This window comes from Aquarana catesbeiana, linkage group LG04 (assembly GCF_042186555.1).
Source record: "Aquarana catesbeiana isolate 2022-GZ linkage group LG04, ASM4218655v1, whole genome shotgun sequence".
NCBI lineage: Eukaryota > Metazoa > Chordata > Amphibia > Anura > Ranidae > Aquarana > Aquarana catesbeiana.
The window spans coordinates 264432155-264454582 of NC_133327.1; the positions used below are offsets into that span (position 1 = coordinate 264432155).

The 22428-nt window shown below is 39.8% G+C and overlaps 1 protein-coding gene across 1 annotated transcript in view; it reads right to left on the reverse strand.

Annotated features, from left to right (window-relative positions):
• LOC141141227 (uncharacterized) overlaps positions 1-22428 on the reverse strand; it is a 146587-nt gene that overhangs the window by 65780 nt on the left and 58379 nt on the right. The window contains exons 30-39 of the mRNA XM_073628912.1: positions 19236-19369; positions 18994-19112; positions 18688-18906; positions 17757-17978; positions 17545-17664; positions 15150-15358; positions 13591-13798; positions 10108-10221; positions 7559-7822; positions 3247-3378 (exon numbers count right to left, since the gene is read on the reverse strand). Of these exons, the coding sequence (XP_073485013.1) occupies positions 3247-3378; positions 7559-7822; positions 10108-10221; positions 13591-13798; positions 15150-15358; positions 17545-17664; positions 17757-17978; positions 18688-18906; positions 18994-19112; positions 19236-19369 (1741 nt within the window). The remainder of the gene's footprint in view (positions 1-3246; positions 3379-7558; positions 7823-10107; positions 10222-13590; positions 13799-15149; positions 15359-17544; positions 17665-17756; positions 17979-18687; positions 18907-18993; positions 19113-19235; positions 19370-22428) is intronic.

The following is a 22428-nucleotide window of genomic DNA, read 5'->3' on the forward strand; positions in this document are numbered from 1 at the left end:
TAGAAATGTCATTTTGCTGTGGTACTGTTCTAAACACGGGAAAAATGCGCCACTTTTTAGGCATACTATAGACACCCCCCAGCACGATATTTAAAGGAATATTTCATTTTTATTGATTCACTTTAAGTATTAAAAAAATCACTGCTCCCCAAAAAAAGTCCCTTTTTTAAACTTTTTTTGCATTGATACATGTCCCCTGAGCCAGGACCCAGGTCCCCAAACACTTTTTATGACAATAACTTGCATATAAGCCTTTAAAATTAGCACTTTTGATTATTCATGTTCGTGTCCCATAGACTTTAATGGTGTTCATGTGTTCTGCCAAATTTATTGCCTGTTCGCATGTTCTGCTGCGAACCGAATAAGAGGGTGTTTGGCTCATCTGTCCTCAGTTCTGATTGACTGTCCTATATCATACACAAAAAGTAACTACATATTGCCACAGCTGTGTTAAATCAGATGCAGTGTATCATGGCTTAATGCAAACATGTAGCTAATTTCACAGGGCAGTGCAATAGTTCAATTAATATCATAGGCTCTGTACAGTAATATACAAAAAATATTCAGTATAGTGGGTTTGCAGCTGAAGACTATAATTAGCCAACTTCCATGTACTGATGGAGAAAGTCCCCAACTCAATCAGAGAATCATAGGAAGTGATAGTTAAAGTAGAACTATGGCCTCCCATTGAAAAAATATATGCTGCAGCCGTGCATATGTACTTACAGTTGTCTCCTAGTCCCTCTTCAAAGCGGTGTTCATTTTGACATCAGATCTCGATTCAGTTTTATTAATAGTGTTTTGACTAACATGCCATTTTAGTTTTAGCCGTATTTTAGTCATCTGAATTGTTTTAGTTTTAGTCGTATTTTAGTCAACTAAAATCTTCAGTATGTTGTGGTCGACTAAAATCTAATGGATTTAATTAAATTGTAATGCATTATTTAAGAATTTCTCATTACTTACTCCAGGAGTAAGAATCTAATAATGTTTTATTATTTATGGTATTAAGATTTGAACATGCACTACAGACACAGATTTAGCCATTGTGATATATAATGTCTTTATAAATAAAACCAAGTCTCCTAAACAAACAAAAATATGGCTTTTTGACAAACAGAAGTGCAACTTTAAAAAAAAAAAACAAAACAAAACTGTAAACTCTATTGGCTGTAATGCCTTTGTACATATTATATAAATATATTACCAATGTTAAATATTAAGAAAAAAAATTAAGAATAGCATTTTTCTTATATTTTCTTTTCTTATAACAGCTTAGTACTTAGTAGATGCCCCCTACTTATTCTTATGTAGTAGTGCAATACATGTTTATGTGCTATTTTTATAGGCTGAGGATAGAATTGTGTTGCCGATTAAGACAAGGCCAGCAGAGGGCGCCAAAGAGATAGTGTGATTGAGTGTAATGTGTGGAACTGCATAGGAAAGGGAACAGATTGACGGAACCTGAGTCTCTCAGCCAATACAGCTTGTGAAAAGAATCAGGGGGCTGGGACTTTAACAGAGGTGGAGCTCCAAGGAAAGCGGATGTGCAGGTGGGTAAATGTCCCTCCCTCACATTTACGTTTAGTTTTTGTTTGTTGCTGAAAATGTAATTCTTAGTTTTCGAATGAAAATTTATTTTCGTTTAGTTTTGCAGTTGATAAAAACGATGGTGAAACTATTTTCATTGACAAAATTAACACTGCTGCAAAGTACCTGCTGAGTCTACCAATTAATTCCACCAGAGCTGCTTTCTGTGATGGAATAGGTGTCCTTTTATGAAGCAGTGAAATCTATTCACTGCTTCATTCTCCGCCATTCACAGTGGAGATCTTTCTCCTCTGTGTGCCTGTTTATGATGCAGAGTAGATCGCTTCACCTTTGGAGGATTGAAGTGATCTACAAATGCTTCAAACATGCTTGACATGCCTGATTTTATGGATGTCGTGGTATTGTCCTTTTGAAGATTTCAAAATAAATACGGTCTGTGCAGCAATCCCTTGTTTCGAAGCCTGTGGGAGGGCTTGATTGCTAAGCACGGCCATCTGAGACTGTAGTGCACGTCACCCTTCTGACTATTTTTATATATATATATATATATATATATATATATATATATATATATATATATATACATGTACACATTATATATATGTATATACATGTATACACATAAATATGACAGGGGGACATGCTTACAGTGTTGGGGGGTCCGAACGAGGCATAAGGCAGTTAAAAATCTTCCTCCTTCCCCCTCAGATCCCCCGAGATTCCCTCTTCACTCCCCGATTCTCCACCTCTGAGCTGGTGAATCTGGGAGTGTGAATTCTGATACAGATCGCCAGTGAAGCGCTGAGATCGCAGCTTCATAAACTGGCCGCTACTGTGTCATTCAATGAGGATTCTCCATGTGTGGAGAACATCGGCGGGAGAACAAGTTCAAACACTTCTCCCCTCGATTATCTCTGTTTCATAAACTGTTTATGGACTGTGATCAGTGACACTGCTTCATAAACGGACACCATAGTGTGACAACAATTCTTCACTGCTCCTGAATTCAGTTGCCACTCTCATGAAGGGTGTATCTGCTTGCACTACAGTGGGAGGGGGGAAATGTTGCAGGGGGTGTGGCTATCAACAATGCCACTGCTGATTCACAAATCTGAAGTCTAGCCACACCTAGTCCTGCCCACTGCTTTCTGGGTTGGTAGAACTGTCTCTGTTCCTGAAACCCTCCCACTGGGATCAGCAATGTCTGGGAGAAGAAGCATGGGAGACATAAATGAAGGAGGATTTGGCTCAGTCAGGGAGGGTAAAGGAAGGTTTTAGTTTACGTTATGAGGCTTTTGCATTGCACAGTAACTAGATTTGATATAAGTGTAGAATGTCATACAGGAATCTTTAGCTTTAGCTGAACTGTAAAGTAAAGTAAAGTCATGTGAAATGAAACCATCAACCAACCGATCATGTGCAGGGGAAATGTATAAATAAGCATTCTTTTCATCCAATTTTGTTTTTTATTGTAGCATATTTTACAGCAAATAACAGCTCCTATAAATACAGTGTTGTACTATTTTGAAATCTTTCTATATTTGCTGCCACACTTACATTAACCATTGTAACAGACATCATTAGGCCATTATGATAATAACCCCTATGGATTTAGTGTACACACATCCAGTATAAAATGTCTAGTAATGTCAAAAGGCTGTAAGAGAATTATTAATGAGTATAAGGATGTCATACCTGAAATGATGAGGTCACTGGATTCTGTTTCCAGACTGAACACAGAGTCTGCAGCCGAGAAGCTAATCAGGACTTGTTCACCCAAGGAGCTCATGATAGTTGCAGGGCCAGAGATATTTGGAGGAAAAATGGCTATATAAATAAAAAAATAAAAATACACAACTGAAGTACAAAATATTGTTAGCATTATAATCAATCATAGTTAAAGAATTCATGCAAGTACCATGTCTTTCACTAATTCCACCCCTTTCTTTTTTTTTTTTAAATAGAACTATGGCTTCCTATAAAAAAAAGTTCTTCAGCAAATAATTATAAGTACATCTGCCCTTGATTTTTTGTACAAAGTCCTCACATAGGGACACATATTTGCTTATACTACAGTGGGATGAAAAAAATGTCGCTGGGCCTGTGGCTATCAGCATTATCACTGCTGATTCAGAAATCTGTAGCTTGTCAATAGACACCTGGCCACAACTAGTCCTGTCCACTGCTTTCTGGATTGATAGTCCTTCCTCTGTTTTGGCTCGACCACGCTTTCCTCCTTCCTTAGTGGATTTGACTGACAGCAGAAGGAGCCTACGGTTCCCATTGCTCTCAGAGTCTCCTGTGAGAATAGGAAGAGGGAGTAGTGTTGCTGCAGAGAGGACATCGCTGGATGGGTGGAGAAGTCAGGTAAGTGTTAAGGTGGTGGAAACTTACTGAGGTTTTTTTTACCTTAACCGGTTCCCGACCGGCTCCTGTAGATATACGTCGACAGAATGGCACGGCTGCGCAAAGTGCTGCACAAAGCACTGATTGCTGTATAAATGACAATGGTCCCAAAAATGTGTCAAAAATGTCCGACATGTCCGTCATAACGTCACAGTCACAATAAAAATCGCTGATCGCCGCCATTACTAGTAAAAAAAAATTATTAATAAAAATGCCATAAAACTATCCCCTATTTTGTAAACGCTATAACTTTTGCGCAAACAAATCAATAAATGCTTATTGCAATTTTTTTTTACTAAAAATATGTAGAAGAATACGGATCGGCCTAAACTGAGGAAAAAAAATGCTTTTTTATATATTTTTTGGGGATAATTATTATAGCAAAATGTAAAAAATAATGCGTTTTTTTCAAAATTGTCACTCTTATTTTCTTTATGGCGCAAAAAATAAAAATCGCAGAGATGATCAAATACCACCAAAAGAAAGCTCTATTTGTGGGGAAAAAAGGACGACAATTTTGTTTCGGAACCACGTCGCTCGACAAATGCCGACAATTAACTGACAATTGCCGCGCAATTGTCAGTTAAAGCGACGCAGTGCCGAATAGCAAAAAGTGCTCTGGTCAGGAAGGGGGTAAATCCTTCCGGGGCTGAAGTGGTTAATGCAGGGAATGCACTAATATAAAACACAATTAAACTTTTGCCCACTTTTTTATGGCTTGGGCATCGTTGATCCAGTACTTTTTGAGACTGTCATAGACTGTCGCACAAGGTCCTACATTTGCAATTTAAATTTGAAATAGTGCTTTACTCATTTAGGTCTGCCATATGGGTCTATCGCTGTTGCTGTTTCTGTATGCAGAGACCAGTAATCCAGCACAGCAGTTGTGTCTAGGCCAGCCAGTCCCTGGCAGTCCCGTTGTGCTGATGTCATTGCTGATGTCATTGCCTGCACACTCACTTCTGGATCCTGAGATGGCTCCAGCACTGAACAGACATTAGGAAGTGTCTACATCATAGAGATGGAGATGTGGACAACTGAAGAAGGATTTAATTTCCTCTGCACAGAAGAAGAGAGAAGTTTTGGGACCTAAATGTCATGTGAACATTAATATAGGCGAGTAAAAGGAGTATTGTTTTTTATTTTCATTTTTCAGTGATTAGTAAGTGAGAGGAGGAGGAGGCCAGAGATCAGCTTTAAGATATTTCCAATTTTAGTATCCTTGGTGGAAGGTCAATTATTGAACATCTTAAAGTTAATCTGCCTGCACAATGTAAATCTAAAACATATATAGCCCGGTGTTGCAAGGGGACTGCAGACTTGGCTTGGTCTTAGTTATGATACTTATTGTCATTACTACAATCAGAAGCGTAGCTTAACTTCCCTGGTGGTATGCTGAATGCGGTACATTGTTTTGCATGGAAATTTGGCGTTTTATATTGTAGGACTGTAATTCTTAGGAATAACTCACTTAATGCTGTCCAAACAAGAGTCTAGTAGACATCCCGGGTATGATTAAGTTTGAAGCACAAAATAATAAATTATATTATAATAAATAACTATAAATAATTATTAAAAATAATAATATAATAATAATAAAATGTATTCAATAATGTAATCAACTCAAAAACACCGAAATGTGCTCAGTTGCAGAATTGTCACTGTCGTCACTTCTAGTGTTTGATGAGAATTTCCCCACAAATCACTATCGCTAAATTCTGCAAATGTTCTAATTTACTATCTCTGATTTCTAGCTGGTCTAAAACCTTTGACGTAGATGGACACTTTTTGGTTGCCATGGATATTCTCCAGTTTCCAGGCAGAAAGAACAGTATATATAATATAAAACTGCATGCAGGGCACTGGACAAAGCACTAGGGACAAAAGGGAGGTGAAATAATTTGATACACTAATGTAATCTATAAGATTACAGTGTTCAGTATGTGTTCTGTTTTTTGCACTTTTTGAATTTCCCGCCGGGTTCCGTCCCCGTGCGTCGCGCCGCTTGCAGGGAACGAAGCCTGGCATATAGAGCATCGGGCGGAAGACATAGTCATTGCACACAGCGGGAAGACATCGCAGGATGTGGGGGATAAAGTAAGTAGCTTTCCCTGAAAACTGCGATGCAGCCGGAGTGTGGCTTGGGGTTACCACTCTTGGTATGGAGAATTCACCCTGAGCCACACTCGTGAATACCGCTAAGAAGGTTAAAGCTTGTGGGTCATGATGCAAAAGTGAACCTGGGACCCCCCACTACCACCTGGCGATTCTACCACGTGCCCAGTTACTCGCAAAGTGTGCCAAGATACTCTGAGTGGCTAAAGAGTAATTTCAGATATTTATTTACATATTGAGAGAGTAATTCAAAAGATTTTGGAGAAACTGTCCATATTTTCACATACCTCTCCAATTCTTTTGAATACCTGTAAACAGGTATGCAGAGGCAACGAGAGACTGTCCATCTAAGGATAGACCCTACCAGCACACCTCCTCAGTATAGATCCCCCTCCACTAAGTATAGAACCCACCAGTACAGACTCCCCATTGTCAGTACAAACACCTGACCCCCCCAGTACAGACCCCTGCCAGTCCAACCCCTCAGTGTAGACCCCCCAGTGCAGACCATCTTCAACTCACTATAGAACTTCTCTCAGTATTGACCCCCTTGATACAGACCCCTTCTCTGTGTAGACCCTCCTCAGTACAGCCCCTCCTCCCCTTAGTACAGACTGCCCTTCCTTGGTAAATACCCCCCCACCTTAGTACAGACTCAACTCCCTTCCTGCTCCCATTCCCTAACATAGAACTGTACAGATCTCCAGAATGGGTCTCCCTTGGCTCTGTGGGCTCTGTGAGGCAGCCAGAGGCAGTGATGCAGTGAACATACAACAGGCACTTACAGTGCTGTGACACACACACACACACACATACAAAAACATGTTGTGTAGTCACTAAATAATGATAGGACACCCAACATTTTTTTTTCAGGAAGCCCCATAGCACCTCCCAAGACCCAGCACCCTGCGCAGATCGTACCCCTAGCAACCCAATAGGCCAGCTAAATTGTAATATCACTTGACCAGAAGAGCTGCAGCATACTACTTCATAGTAGCTGTGGGCTGAACTTAGAAATTTAGTTGAATGAGGAGCCCGAGCCAATGAGAGTGTAGGGGTTTGGAAGGCAAAGTGGAAGCCGGCTACAGTACGCAAGCCGGATCCAAGCAAGGCTCCAGGATTTTGCTGAATTGGACGGGAGGGGATATGCTGATATTATAGGGAGGCTGCACGGGCCCCCTGGAGCATGGGCAGGGTCGCAATTGTGACATTTATTGTTACGCCCATGACTATAATGATTTTGACACTGGATCGATGCAACAAGTGCTGGCTTCTCTGTGTCTCTGTACCTGTTTGTTAATGCTTTCCTGTCACTAGCACATTCATGCTTTCAGAATCTGATGTGAGCATGGGAGGCAGCAGGGTTTTAATAAACCATGTTGTTGCTGTGAATTATGTATAGTCTGACAGTTACCTCCCATCTGTATGTTTTGGAAATTAAAGTAATGAAACTGTCTCTTGAGGTTTGCTTGATTTTTACACTTACCAATCTGAGATCTCCTCTCACTGTATACAGAATTACTAGTCATAGTGGCGGATCCTATAGCGAAGTTTCCAGTGCTCAGAATGTCATAGAGACAGTCTGTATTTTCACCACAAGTGCTGTTTGCTTTCTGGAGAAATGCTGGGTCACTGGACAAAAGCAGCTCATCAAGGAACATTGGAACAAAACTATTGTTGTTGTAAGTGTACCAGGTTTCTTCCATAGTTGTGTTGTATAGAAATATTGTATCTTCAGGTGTTGTTTTCCCTAAAAAAAAAATCAAATATACAAACAAATTACAGCTATACTCTTATCACACCTCAATCTGCTTTAGTTGCTCTGTGGCAATCACAATATTGCAGATTATATTTTGTTCCACACTGCATCACCAGCCAGGTTTTTAATGGTAACATTTATTTATTTTTTTTAATTAAACATAGAGGACTTATTAAAAATATGGTTAGATACATACATATACACAACAAGCTGCATAAGCACCAAAAGCTGCCTCTCTGCTGTTTGTACTCAGTAGGGTTTATCTACCAAGGGCAAATAGACTGTGCACTTTGCAAAGTGCCGTTGCACTCTGCATGTGCAATTGCTCCAGAGCTTAGTAAAATGAGCATAAGCTCTGCTGACTTCCATCATCCAATCATATACAAGCAAAAATGATAGTTTTTTTTATAATTTTTTTTTTATTTTCCTTGCATGGGTATTTTTTGCAAAGTGTAGCATTACCTCATTTACTAAGCTCTGGAGCAAATGCACTTGCAGAGTGCACAGTCTATTTACCTTTAGTAAAGCACCCCCAGTGTATTTGGTTAAAATTAGGGTTGAGCTGAACATACCTGGGTTTGGTCCATGAGACATTTGCCAAACAGCTGACTGGTTTGGATATTAATTGGAACCACATTAAAGCCAATGGGAACCAAATCTTTAAAATCAATTAGAGCCATTTTCAGGGCCAATAGGCAAGGGAATATCAAACAAATGTTGTGGGGGGCTGTGCACTGCCGGGGGGGACATGTACCAATGCAAATATATATATATATATATTTAAATACCTTTTTGCAGGGGGCAGCAATAATACCCCATTCTTTTGAAAAACAAGCCTGAGGTAGGTCTTAAAGTAACATCAATGTTTTCATTTTTTCATAGAATGCATTAAGGTAAAAAAAATCCGGTTTTAGAACCACTTTAAACTTGTCTATGAAGTGACAAGCCTGTATAATGTATACGGTGTACTACAGCAAAACTTACAGATAAAAACTTTAAATTGCCAGTAAAAAATAGCTCCCTACCAACTTGGCTTTACTTGTAAAAAACACCACACAGACCCCCCAACGTACATACTAAACCCCTGCAGGTCTGCTATGTATTTTGGGGGGACCTTTGGTGGTCCCTTGCCATTTTGTTTTCTAACAAAAAAAAATACGCTCATAGGAAAAATTTAAATTACTGGCATGTTTTACTTTCTTAACCATCACTACTGCTGTTCTACATTCTACAGCAAGAATGAGGAAAAAGTTAACAAAAATTATGGGGACTCCTCAAACCTATCCTTGATGATGGCCAGTTTTGGATTTTAAAGGGGGTACCCCACGCAAAAAATAAAAAAAAATGATAAGGGGTTTTACCAGTAGATGAACCATACCAGGACACATGCCCTCAATATGGGATGGGTACCCTGCCAGGAGGCTCCCTTCTGGCAAAGGGCCTCTTCCCCACAATCCTGACCCAGTGGTTGATTATTGGAATCCAGAAATCCCAGATACTGAATCCAGATACCGCCTCCCCCATGTGAATGAGTAAGAGTTAATAATATCCCTACTCATTCACAAAAAAATATTAAAAGCAAAGAAACCCACCACACATTTTGACGGGTCCTTTGTAAAAAAAAAAAAAAAAATGTCCCATGAGGTAAATCCATCATAATTCAGTGATGCGGATCCTTATGATCAAGGATGCCCTCTGAAAATAAAAGCATGCCGATCCACCTGTTCTCGTAACCCGTACCTAATGACAGATCTAAGGCTAGCAGCTGAATTACAAACAAAGAGGGAAAGATAGTGGATGATTTCAATGACCAATTATGTCTATATTAGGCAATAATAGCCAGGGCCAGTGACTTCTTTCAGATGGCCATACATGGATCAAAATTCTGACAATTCAGCATAGACTGGACCATTTGCGATCTATGCATGGGCCCTGTGGCTGAACAGAATTTGTTGACTTATATAGAACTGCCCTTTTAGATGTTTAGCCACTGGCACTCGAGCAATGCTACAGGCTATAGCCTGCAGTGCTGATCAGTGTATTCTGATAGCAGGGAAGTGTTGTCCCCTCCCCCCTCTGCTGTCAAAATGCAATAGCTCAATTGGGAGGATTCCCCCATCCACCTTGATTGTGTATTTTCTCTTAGGACTACAATACACAGAAAAAAAAAAAAAAATACTTGAATGTCATGACAAAATTGCAGTACTGGCATTCTGTCACTTCAGGTCTACCTGCTGCATAGAGCAAACAGTTATGACAGTTAAATATTCTCTTACATGTCATGCCAAAGTCGAAGATCTGTGAGTCGTTTGGCTTTGTGTTGTCATTATATGGCAATGTGGAGCCATAAGCAGTCAGGAAGTCATCATTTGGATTTCCATTTAATACCCCTGAAATAAAATAGAAGAGGTAAATATACATTTGACAAATCATGAAACAACAAGGCAACAACAATAAAGTCTGTTCCCCCTGGTGTGTCTTTCTTTCAATTAATACAGCAATAAGTAGATTTTGCCAGTGTATAGGAAGATTGAATAGTTACCTCCCTATCAATGAAAGCAGTAACATTTGATTTACTAAAACTGGAGAGTAAAAAATCTGGTGCAGCTCTATAGAGAGAACCAATCAGTTTCCAGGTTTTATTGTCAAAGCTTACTTGAACAAGCTGAAGTTAGAAGCTGATTGACTACCATGCAGAGCTGCACCAAATTTCGCACCCTCCAGTTTTAGTAAATCAACCTCATTGTGTTGTTACTTGTCAAAAAGCCCTAAATGACAATATAGGTATTAGTGAATTGAACTGTAATGTCTGTCTGTATTTGCAAACTAGAATAAATTGCTGGGGACTACTGTTCCCCTTTTTGTCCCAGTTAAAGAAAACAAAAATAGTGTTAAGAGAAAAGCATAGGCTGTGATTACTGCTAGCTGTCAGACTTTAAAATTCTCTTAGTCACTGACCCTAAACAGTTATAGAGAGTTCTGACTTTACTGAACGCATGCTTGTTTCTAATAGGTGACTCAAAAGGCACTCATATAAAAGACAGCCAGTCAATTAGCCATTTTTTCACAAAACAGGGTCAAAGTAAAATTAAAAAAAAATAAATCCCCCCAATCCATACTAGGCCATTTGGTTCTGGTATAGATTTTAAGGGGAACCCCATGGCAAAATGTAAAAAAAAAAAAACCTTGTGGGGTGCCCCCCAAAATCCATACCAAACCCTTATCCAAGCATGCAGCCTGGCAGGCCAGTAAAGGGGGAACAAGCAAGTGCCCCCCTAAACCATACCAGGACACATGCCCTAAACATGGGGGGCGCTTTGGGGCAGGGAGCTCTGCCTCCCCACTCCCAAAGTACCTTGTCCCCATGTTGATGGGGACAAGGGCCTCCTCCCCACAACCCTGGGCTGTGGTTGTGCGAGTCTGCAGGGGGCTTCTTGGAATCTAGAAAGCCCCTTTGACAAGGAGGCTCCCATATTCCACCCCCTCTATGTGAATGAGTAGGGGTACATTGTACCCCTGCTCATTTACCAAAAAAAGTGTCAGTTTTTGACAATTCCTTTATTAAAAATTGAAAAAAACAATGTCCCCCTTGATGTAGATCCATCATCAATTATGATGCCCGTCGCCACCGGTGGACTCGAAAAAAGAAAAAAAAAGTTCTGTCTGCGACGAAGGCTAACCACTGGCTGCCTGCTCCTCCGTTTGAAATAGATAAGAGGTGGGGCCACCTGGCGATGTCACCTGGTAACTCCGTTCCCATGTGACGTCACCGACCCAGCATTCACCAATTGGTGATGTCACATGGGGACAGTGCCACCAGGTGATGTCACCAGGTGACTCCGCCCCTTACCTATTTAAGAACTATCAAGCAGCGGAGCAGGCAGTCAGCGGTTAGCTTTCATCGCAGGTGGAGCTTTCCCCCCCTTTTTTCGGGTCCGATGGTGGTGGCGGGCATCATGAGTGACAATCTACATTGGGGACTTTTTTTGGTGAATGGGTAGGGGTACTATATACCCCACAATCATTCACATGGGGGGAGTGGGATCTGGGGACCCCCTTGTTAAAGGGGGCTTACGAATTTCAATAAGCCCCCTTCCCGCAGACCCACTCAACCAAATCACAGGGTTGTCGGGAAGTGGCCCTTGTATCCAAAGCACCCCCTCTGTTCAGGTCATGTGGCCTGGTATGGTTCAGGAAGGGGGCACTGGCATGCTCGGATAAGGATCTGGTATCTATTTTAGGGGTACCCCATGCCATTTTTTAGAAAAATGGTGGTATGGAGTTTCCCTTAAAACCCATACCAGACTCAAATGGCCTGGTATAAATTGGGGGGGACTCTCCATGCCGTTTTTTTTTGCATTTTTTAAAACATTTTTGCATTGTATTGTTGGGAATTTGAATGTCATTTTTGTTACTTTATAAATGGCAGTTTTGCTGAAGCAGGTTCCATACGCGGTACAGATGGACCACGTTACAGGCAGACTAGGGGGACCCCCTAAGTACTATACTTAAAAGGAATTTTTAACTTTTGTTTTTTCACTTTAACCTCCCTGGCGGTATGATTATTTCAGATTTTAGGTGCTGAAAACGGTACAATTATTTTGCATGGAAATTTGGCGTTTTATATTGTAGGCCTGTAATTCTTAGGAATAATTCATTTAAATCTGTCCAAACCAGAGTCTAGTAGACATCCCGGGTATGATAAAGTCTGAAAAACGAAATCATAAATTATAATATAATAAATAACTATAAATAATTATCCCAAATAATAATAATAATAAAAATTATTCAATAATGTAATCAAATCAAAAAACACTGAAATTTGCTCAGTTTTAGAATTGTCACTGTCATTACTTTTCAGTGTTTGATGACGGATCTCCCCACAAATCACTATCGCTCAATTCTGCAAATGATTCTAATTTATTATCGCTGTTTTCTAGTTGGTCTAAAACCACTTTTGATGTAAAGGGACGGTTTTGGTTGCTATGGACTATCTCCAGTTTCCAGGCAGAAAGAACAGTTTTTATAATATAAAACTGCATGCAGGGCACTGGACAGACCACTAGGGACAAAGGGCATGTGTAATTATTTGATACAGTATTGTAATCTATAAGATTACAGTATACTGTATCTATGCTGTGTGTTTTACTTTTTGAATTTGGCGCCGAACTCCGTCCCCGTGCGTCGCAACGCTCGCAGGGAACGGCGCACGGCACTGTGAATCGAGCGAGACACGGCGGCTCGCAGATCACAGTGGGGAGACATCGCAGGACCCAGGGGACAAGGTAAGTAAACTCTACAAGGATCCTGCGATGCGATCCCGAGTCTGGCTCGGGGATAGCGCTTTTGGTATTGAAAAGCCAGACTTGGGAATACCGCTAGGGGGGTTAAGCATCATTAAAATTACTGTTCCTGTAAAAACAAACTTAAAAAAAAAGAAAAAATTGCATTGATACATATCCCCCAGGGCAGTATGTAGGCACCCATAGCCATAGCCAATAACTTGAATATAAGCCTTTAAAATTAGAACTTTTGATGTTTCAAGTTTGGGTCCCATATACTTGGGTCTGAACTTTTTACATGTTTGGGAATTCTGGTGTGATCCGAACTGGGGGGTGTTTGGCCCATCACTATTAGTGTTACATAACTTTAACTAACACATATTAAATATTTACATATTATACTCTTGACCCACTATTCTGCACTGAGCTGGTGTGGACATATATATTAGATGCTTCATATTAACACAAGTCACTTACCGAGGAGGCCTCCAGTCCTGTTTTGATATGTTGATTGCAATGTCACCACAAAACTCAAGATGCCCAGGATAGCAGAACAAGAAACAGAGATGCCATTGTCAAACAGAACTTTCACTTCCCCGGTTTCTGTCCTTCCAAATCCCACATTGTTGACATAAGTAAGATTGTCTAAAAATAAAATAACAGCCCCATAATGGATCAGTGAACCCTAAAAATATAACATTTACATAGTGACAAATTATAAGAATCTTCAAATGAAAATGGTTGTATTATGTGGCATTTTTTCAAAACCAGTAAAGAGAGGTAGAGGCTGATTTACTAAAGGAGTTGATCATTTAGCTCAGTAAATTGTGTGAATATTTATTTGAATTATACAACCATGTGAAATGCAAATTCCTGTTCACTCTGAATACCCAATCATGTGCAAATGAGGTAAGTAAACAGGAATTTGCTTTTCACATGATTGGATAATTGATGTGACTATTCAAATAATTTTGATTATTTGTGAAGATTATAAAATCCTTCAGTAAATCAGCCTGATGACATCCACATTGCATTACGATGTACCCTTCTCACCTCCACACAATGGAGAACACCTTGCAATATGCCATATTAAATGTTGATTACACTGTCTATCTTGATTTAATTTCCAGCATTATAAATATATAATAATTACACAGAAAAAAGTTTTACTAAGGGCAACTATATGGCTGTGTACAAGAGTGGTGCCATTGTGAAAATAAGAGGCTTAAAAGCTAAATTACTGTGTGTCGTGGCATTAAACCCAAAAACAAAAACGTGTTGTATATTGCAGCTTACCAAACCATAAATGCAGTAGTTGACTTGTCAGTTGTGGGAGTGGGTAGTGTTAGTTGCACTAGCAGATTTAGATGGACTTTACTAAAACCAAAGCTGAACTCCAGCTAGAGCTTTAGAATCAGTTACAGCAACAGTTTTCTTTTTCTTTAGGGATAAAGGCTTTACAAAAATGAATAAAAGCTGATCATTTTAGGCACCCAAGTGTTTCGTCCTACCCTCTGCCACTTTTGCTAGACTGCTTGATCTGATAAAAGACATTGAAAAATAGTAGACGTACTTGCTGGATAAACAGGTGAAAATAAATGGCAAAAGCATAAAAAGGAGACTAATACAGCCATTGCATCTATAAAAAGATAATCTACAATATAATAAATGTTTGGGTTTAATACTACTTTATTGTTACAATCCCAGCTTTGCCATGTCTATGTAAATAGATACCCATAGCATCTTTTTCACCCCAAAAAGCATAGGCTGTTATGTTCAGATGATGTTTGATGCATCGTAATTCACTTCCTTTTCCAAGACTACAACAACAGTGTGAACTGAACAATCACCCATAAAAGAGGAAAGTTTAAAACTTATTTTACCCACCTGAGAGTTCAATGAAGGTCCCATTGTAGCTCACTGTGGTTTCGTTAGCATTCTTTAAGCTCCATTGAATCTGAAATGCAAAGTTTAATAATCAGTTTACAGGGGTTATTAAACAAAGCCTTTGTATATTTTCTTCCTGTGTTCATTACCTGGTCACCGTAGGATGTGGAAGCTGCCAATGCCACAAAGTTGGTTGCATAGCTGGTTCCATTGCCAGCTCGGGCCGTGCGTCCTTGAAGTCTGAAGACAACTGTGTCATTTTCATCCTTTGCGTTGGTCAAAATAAATTCACCCAGACCATTAAATGTATATCTCAAACCATCCAGAGTGTTAATATGAGGGTCTCCATAGAAAAATCCTTTCAGTAAAAATTTAAAAAAAAATTACAACTTTCTTTAAAACTGTGCATATCTTCTTCGGAAGCAAAGAAAACTTAAAAGCTTTAATGCAAAACCATAACAACTTGATAAAAATTAATGTTCTTTAGCAAGGAGCATACATTCCACAATAATAATTATGCTACCAAAATTAGTGTGCTGTAAATTGTATCCAGCATTGTTCCTGCTTCTTGTTGGAGGCTGCCATTTTTCCGAAGCCCAGAGCCCCTGAGCAGCTGTAAATATTTAAGCTGACAGCAGATTGGCCTCTAGTGGCTCTGATTTTTAGCAGATTGCTCTAAATAGAGTGCAACTGAGCATGTGCAAAGCAGGGTGAGACAATGAGGGGGATTAACTAAAACGGGCACACACAGAATCTGGTTTGCATAGTAACTAATAAGCTTTTAACTTCAGCTTGTTCAATTAAGCTTAGATAATAAGCCTCCTTCACACTGAATGCGGCTTTGCATACCTGCAAAAGGGGCCTGCCTGAAGTGATCTAGCAGAATGTAATTTTCTGAGTAAAGTTCAACTTTAATATGCACTTGCTACTGCTATTTTATACAATCCTTATGGGAATGTCAGTTCAAGCCATGAACAATTATTTGTATTATTTCAGTTTATTTATTTGCAGGAAGAACCATCAAGCCTGACACTGCTGACCTACCACTATAATGTTTGTTGCCTGGCTATCATGCTGAAGCAGGCTATTTCTCTTTTTTTGTACAGACTTAACTGAAGTAATTCTAATCTAATGTCTATGCTGATTATTTTAATTGTTTATTTAGTCTTTTAGTATATGGTATATTGTATGTATACAATTCTGTAAGTTACTAAGTAGACATACAAATCTGTGGAAGAGTGACAATGATCCCTTTGTTTGGATACAAATGATTTGGTGGGATTGTAACCCACACCAAAGATGCTTTAGGTCCTTAACAAGGGTGATTACGCATGTACACCAGATTCCAGAGGCATGAAATGGTGGATTCTCATAGTTGGGATTACGGGTGTATGCAAATAGTGGTGTCCAATTAGTAATTACCAGTAACCATTGCTATTTTCATACACCTGTCATCCCTGCCACAACAATGTGATGATTTTTTAATGTATTGTATTTTTACAGTAGGAAGGATAGATCAATCCCATTATGGGTGGAGTTAAAACAAGCTATATGGTGAATAATCTACTTATAATGATTTATGTGTTGGGATAATTTCACGTTTTTTTTACCTGCTATAAGAAAGATAATCTAATCCTGTTATGGGTGGAGACCATCTCAATATCACAGACTGCCTGAAGAAAAATAATTGTGTCTTTGGTGTTGTTTCTTGGGCACATAGGGGTTGATTTACTAAAACTGGAGAGTGCAAAATCTGGTGCAGCTGTGCATTGTTTCCAATCAGCGTCTAACTTCAGTTTCTTCATATAATGGCCCGTAGACACGATCCAAATATAGTACGAACGATCGTGCAACCAATTTCGCTTAATAGTCGCAAGTAGAAATTGAATAGCTAAATAAAGTCATGAAAATTCTCGTACGACAGAAAAAAAAATTGGAAGTGATGTCACGTGTTGTAATGTATTTGTATTGAATTTTCGGACGACAACCATACAGACTAACCGAAAATCGTACGATCTGGAATCGTACGAGGAACATTTTTATGCATGCCCGATCATATAAGATCGAATGAATGGTCGTGATCGGCTGTCGAAAGTAGTGTACACACGATCCGAAAATCGTACGATCCTTCCTCGGACGACTGTTTTCGTACGATATTTGGATCGTGTATACGGGCCATAAGCTTTGACAAAAAAAAAAAAAATGGAAGCTGATTGGTTTCTATGCACAACTGTAACTGATTTTGCATTCTCCAGTTTTAGTAAATCAACCTCATAGATGTCGTGGAGGTACTTTGGTGGTAAAAATATGTTTTTAGAATGTTTTTAGAATCCCAACATTTTAAAAAAAAATAAAGATTGTTTATATTTTCATAAAATCAGATGCCAAAAGTCTATTGTTTTATCACTTTTCTTTTTACAAAAGAAAGTACCCACTCAATTTGAGGAGAGTTAGCATCTGATCTATAATAAAAGGATTTGCCTTTATTTTTTTTTGTTTATAATGTGGGCACTAGGGCTTTAAGAAATCAGATCTTTTACATACCTAGGCGTGGAGGGATATAGTTGTCACAATAATCCAGAGGTCTTTTCTGTCTGTAAAGGTTACACAGGTAAGTGGATTCTGAATATCTGCAACAAGTGTTGTAGGGGTCAATCTCCTCAACTGAAAAATAAAGATAGAGTGTTTATTTGAACAATTAATTTATCAATTATTATGGAATATTGTTTCATTTTTATGATTATATAATTCAATACCTTTGTATAGTTGTCTTTGAGGAGGAAGAACTGTATTCCAGAAGTAGTTATTATAAGCTGTTTGGTTAGAGTAATATTTGAAGGTATTAAAGGAGGTCCATGGAGTTGGGAGGTATCGCTCCTTTTCACCGTAAACAAGGGCTCCACTCCAGCTACTATAGTAACATCTACTCCCAGCCCCATTTCTGGAGGGGAACATATTTTGTACTGTCAAGTATTGTTCTGAAACAGACAAATTATTAGAATAAAGTAACACTGGTTACATTAATCCGTTTTAGCAAATGCATGAATATGCTATAAGTTGTCCATTAGAAGGTGTATGAATGTGCCATTAAATAGATTCAGTGTATAGTAATTAAATTACCATCATCCTTTCAAAAAGTTATATAGACAACAATGAATAAGTATGATAATGAATAAATATTTATGGCACAACTGTATACTCGGTGCAGAGGGACTCCAGTGATTCACAGACTATTAACCACAGAAAGATGTTCCTAACACCTAAAATTTCTTTACAGTCCCCTGTATTGTGACTCATCCTATACCTTTAAGGTAGGTTGGGACTTGATAAATGTGAGTTTTCCCCATCAAACAAATATAACTTCATCCAACTTCTACAAGCAAGGAACTTATCTGATGTTAATATAAACGTATTGCTATGGGGTATTGCAATATTCTGTGCCTTGCAATTTTCATTTTCTGTGTGAATATCTGTATAAAGCTTGATTTTAAAGTTTCAGCAATAAATTATGAATCTCATGCTGGGTAACTGATGAAAAATAGGACAAATAGTATGCAGTTTTATTTTCTACACATAATAGTCATAATCTTAATGTAATTTTAATATACGACACACATGCAACAATTTGCATTATTATCCATTGATTTATGCAGTGTTCCAAATGAAAATTCAAGTATTAAACATTACCAGATGCCTTCTTGATATCAAAGCCATAGTTCAAAATGTTAAATTCAGTAGTGAAAGAGGAGTCCAAAGTTGCCTGATTGTAAGTACATGGACATGGAGATGTGCTGGAGAGCCAATATGGAATTTCCCCTTTATAATACCACTGCAGACATTGTAGCCTTGAATTGATGGTGCTCTGACTGTTGCTGTCTAGACGATATGCCCATCTTCCTTTTTTACCTTGAAAAGTAAGGTAAAATGATAGAAATAAATATGGTATCTGTTAAACTTACAACATTTTACCTGAGCGATGTTTCCTCTTCTCACCTGTGTTGTAGCCGATGTACTGATCTGGACGGTATCTCTGCTTGATGCTTACAGATGTGTCTGTCTGTGGATCATTGAAAGCTGGGAAGTTGTTGACATTACGTGCACTAGGGATTCCACTAGAAAGAGAGAATGATTCTAAATGTGTTTGTCATATTTACATGCAGTTACCAATACTACTGTGGAAGGTAAAACAGGCTGAAAGAAGAGGAAGAGCAAGGTACTCTACTGAAAGTCTTTACCTGTGATAGCCCATTTTTGGCAGATGGAATGTGGGGAGAGCGTTGAAGATCCACTTCATTCCTCCATCATCAAACAGGATTAGTGCAAACGAATATATTCCATCAGTAACCAAGACAGCTTGGAAAGTGTTTGTCTAAAAAGAAAACCAAAGAGAAAAATATTAAATGTTCTGGATGTGCTTATCAGGGCCGATCCTACCCAGGGTGCGAAGGGTGCTTTGCACCCAGGCGCCTGCAGATGTGGGGGCTCCAAAGAGCCAGACTTCTTCCCTCCCTCCTTCTCTCCTTTTGAGTGTCCGTCCAGAACTCCAGCGTGAGCCTGGCAGTGCTGGGGGGGGAGGGTTCTAGTCAGTGGCTGCTGAGTGCTGATGTGCGGGAATGAATTCCTCTCACTGGGACCCCGCACTGTCTCTACCAACTCCAGTTGGAATGCCTCCTCCTCCCATCTCTATCTCGGGCTGCACGGAGAGAGAACTGAGGTGAGTCAGTGTGCTGTGTGTAGGAATGGCATCCTCTGCACACCTTTAGATGTGCTCTGGGCTGCCCCTGCTAAGAGATGTTTTATGGTATGATAGATTACAATAGGATACACAGCCCCTGTACCTTCCTGCACCTTAGTAGTTCATTTACAGATGTGATGTTTAATGAGATGTTCTAAGAGCCCTTTCACACTGACAGTGCGGGGGCATCAGTGGTAATGCGCTGCTACTTTTAGTGGCGCTTTACTGTCGCTTTAGAGGTACATTTAACCCCCACTAAAGGGTTCAAAGGCGCAACTGCGGAGGCGCTTTGCAGGCACTGCCCATTGATTTCAATGAGCAAGGGCACTTTAGGAGCGGTGTATACACCGCTCCTAAAGTGCCTCAAAGAAGCTACTTGCAGGAATTTTTTGGACGTCGTGCCAGTGCTCTGCTCCAGTGTGAAAGCATTCAGGCTCTCACACTGGGATTGCAGATAAGGCTTTTTCCAGGTGCTATTTTTAACACTAAAGCACCTGAAAAATGCCTCCAGTGTGAAAGGGGTCTAATGGACGATCTCCTGTACTATGTCTGCAGTAAGGATGAGCTCAGGCATGTTCGCAAGCTGCACGTGCAGAGCCTGGCAGGAAGTCGGCACTGCACATCGCTAATCACAAGCAGTGAGACATTTCCCGATGTGCGGCTGCAGAGATCGGGAAATATCTCACTGCTTGTGATTAGCGCAGCGCATTGCCGACTTCCTGGCGGGCTCTGCACGTGCAGCTTGCCAACATGCCGGAGCTCATCCTTAGTCTGCAGTCTCGGATCATCTCCTGTAGTATGTCTGCAGTCTCTGACCATCTCCCGTAGTATGTCTGCAGTCTCTGACCATCTCCCGTATTATGTCTGCAGTCTCTGACCATCTCCCGTAGTATGTCTGCAGTCTCTGACCATCTCCTGTATTATGTCTGCAGTCTCTGACCATCTCCTGTATTATGTCTGCAGTCTCTGACCATCTCCTGTATTATGTCTGCAGTCTCTGACCATCTCCTGTATTATGTCTGCAGTCTCTGACCATCTCCTGTACTATGTCTGCAGTCTCTGATCATCTAGTGTACTATGTCTGCAGTCTCTGATCATCTAGTGTACTATGTCTGCAGTCTCTGATCATCTAGTGTACTATGTCTGCAGTCTCTGATCATCTAGTGTACTATGTCTGCAGTCTCTGACCATCTAGTGTACTATGTCTGCAGTCTCTGACCATCTCCTGTAGACTCTCTAACAGAAGCGCTCTCTGTCTCCATCAGAGAGGCCCCCCTCCAAGTCCCAATTTGTACCTGTAAGGATCCCAGGGTAATGAAGACTTCGTGGTGGAGCATCTCTGTGGCTGAGTCCTTGCCATAGAAATATTTGTAAAGGGGAGGAGTTAATAAAATGACCATGCCCATGTGGGGGCGCCAGAAATATTTCTGCACCCAGGCGCCTGTGACCCAAGGATCGGCCCTGGTGCTTATTGCGTATCCTTTACTGTAGTGCTGGATTTCATTATGTATATTTGTTAATAGTATAATGCAGCTCCTATTGCTATTACTATATCACACAGCTCCAGGCTTTTGCGGTTTTGAATAGGATACAATTGCTTTACTTGTGTCCTAATGGTGAACTGTGCGGTAAAACACTGGTCACTGCAATAGTGTGGATTGGCACTTTATTCTTCTTTGCTTTCTGCATGTTGCATTATAATCAAAATGGACTGCTTTTTACAAAATGTTAAAGTGGACTTAAGCTGTTCCTTTTTTAAGTTTTTTTTTTTTTTTATTGTGCTAGTTTAACCACTTCATGCAAAATCACGTACTTGTACGTCATTTGTTAAAGTGGTTATACCGGGGTGATGCCGGTACTGGTATTCGGTAGCGTTTCTTTGGAGCTAGCGGTCGGCTATCTCATGATAACAACCAATGCGGCTAATGGCTAACTCAGCAGTTAAAATAAGGAGCGGGAGGGGATGCCCCCCTCCTGCCGCCTTCTGCCGCTCTGCCCGGGTCTCCCATCCGGCACGTCCTCCGGCTGTGTGGAGTCCCTAAGGCAGCCGGCTTCAATCAGGTCTCCGATGTAAAAACACGGAATAACGTCACAGCGTTTTGAATACTTTGAAGTGCAAAGGAGGTATTTGGGGTCTTTTAGACTCCTGATCCCTCCATAAAGAGTACCTGTCACTACCTATCATTGTCACAAGGGATGTTTACATCCCTTGTGACAGCAATAAAAGTGATCAGATGTTTTTATTTATTTTAAAGGGACAGTGTTAAATAAATAAAAAATTATAAAATAAATAAGAAAAAAAGAAAGAAATTTTAAAGCACCCTCGTCCCCACGAGCTCGCGCACTGAAGAAAATGCATATGGAAGTCGCGTCCACTAATGTAAACGGTGTTCAAATAACACATGTGAGGTATTGCCGCCATCGTTAGAGGGAGAGCAATAATTCTAGTAAATTCTACCTTCTTTATAACTCTGAACAGGTAACCGTTAAAGAATTGTAAACGTCGCCTATCGTAGTTTGTCGCCATTCTACGTGTGTGTGCAATTTTAAATCGTAACATGTTAGGTATCTATTTACAATATGCAAAATAACTTGGGTTAACTTTAATGTTTTCATATTTTTAAATTAAAAAAGTGTATTTTTTCCCAAAAAAATGTGTTTCAAAGACTGCTGCGCAAATACCATGTGACATA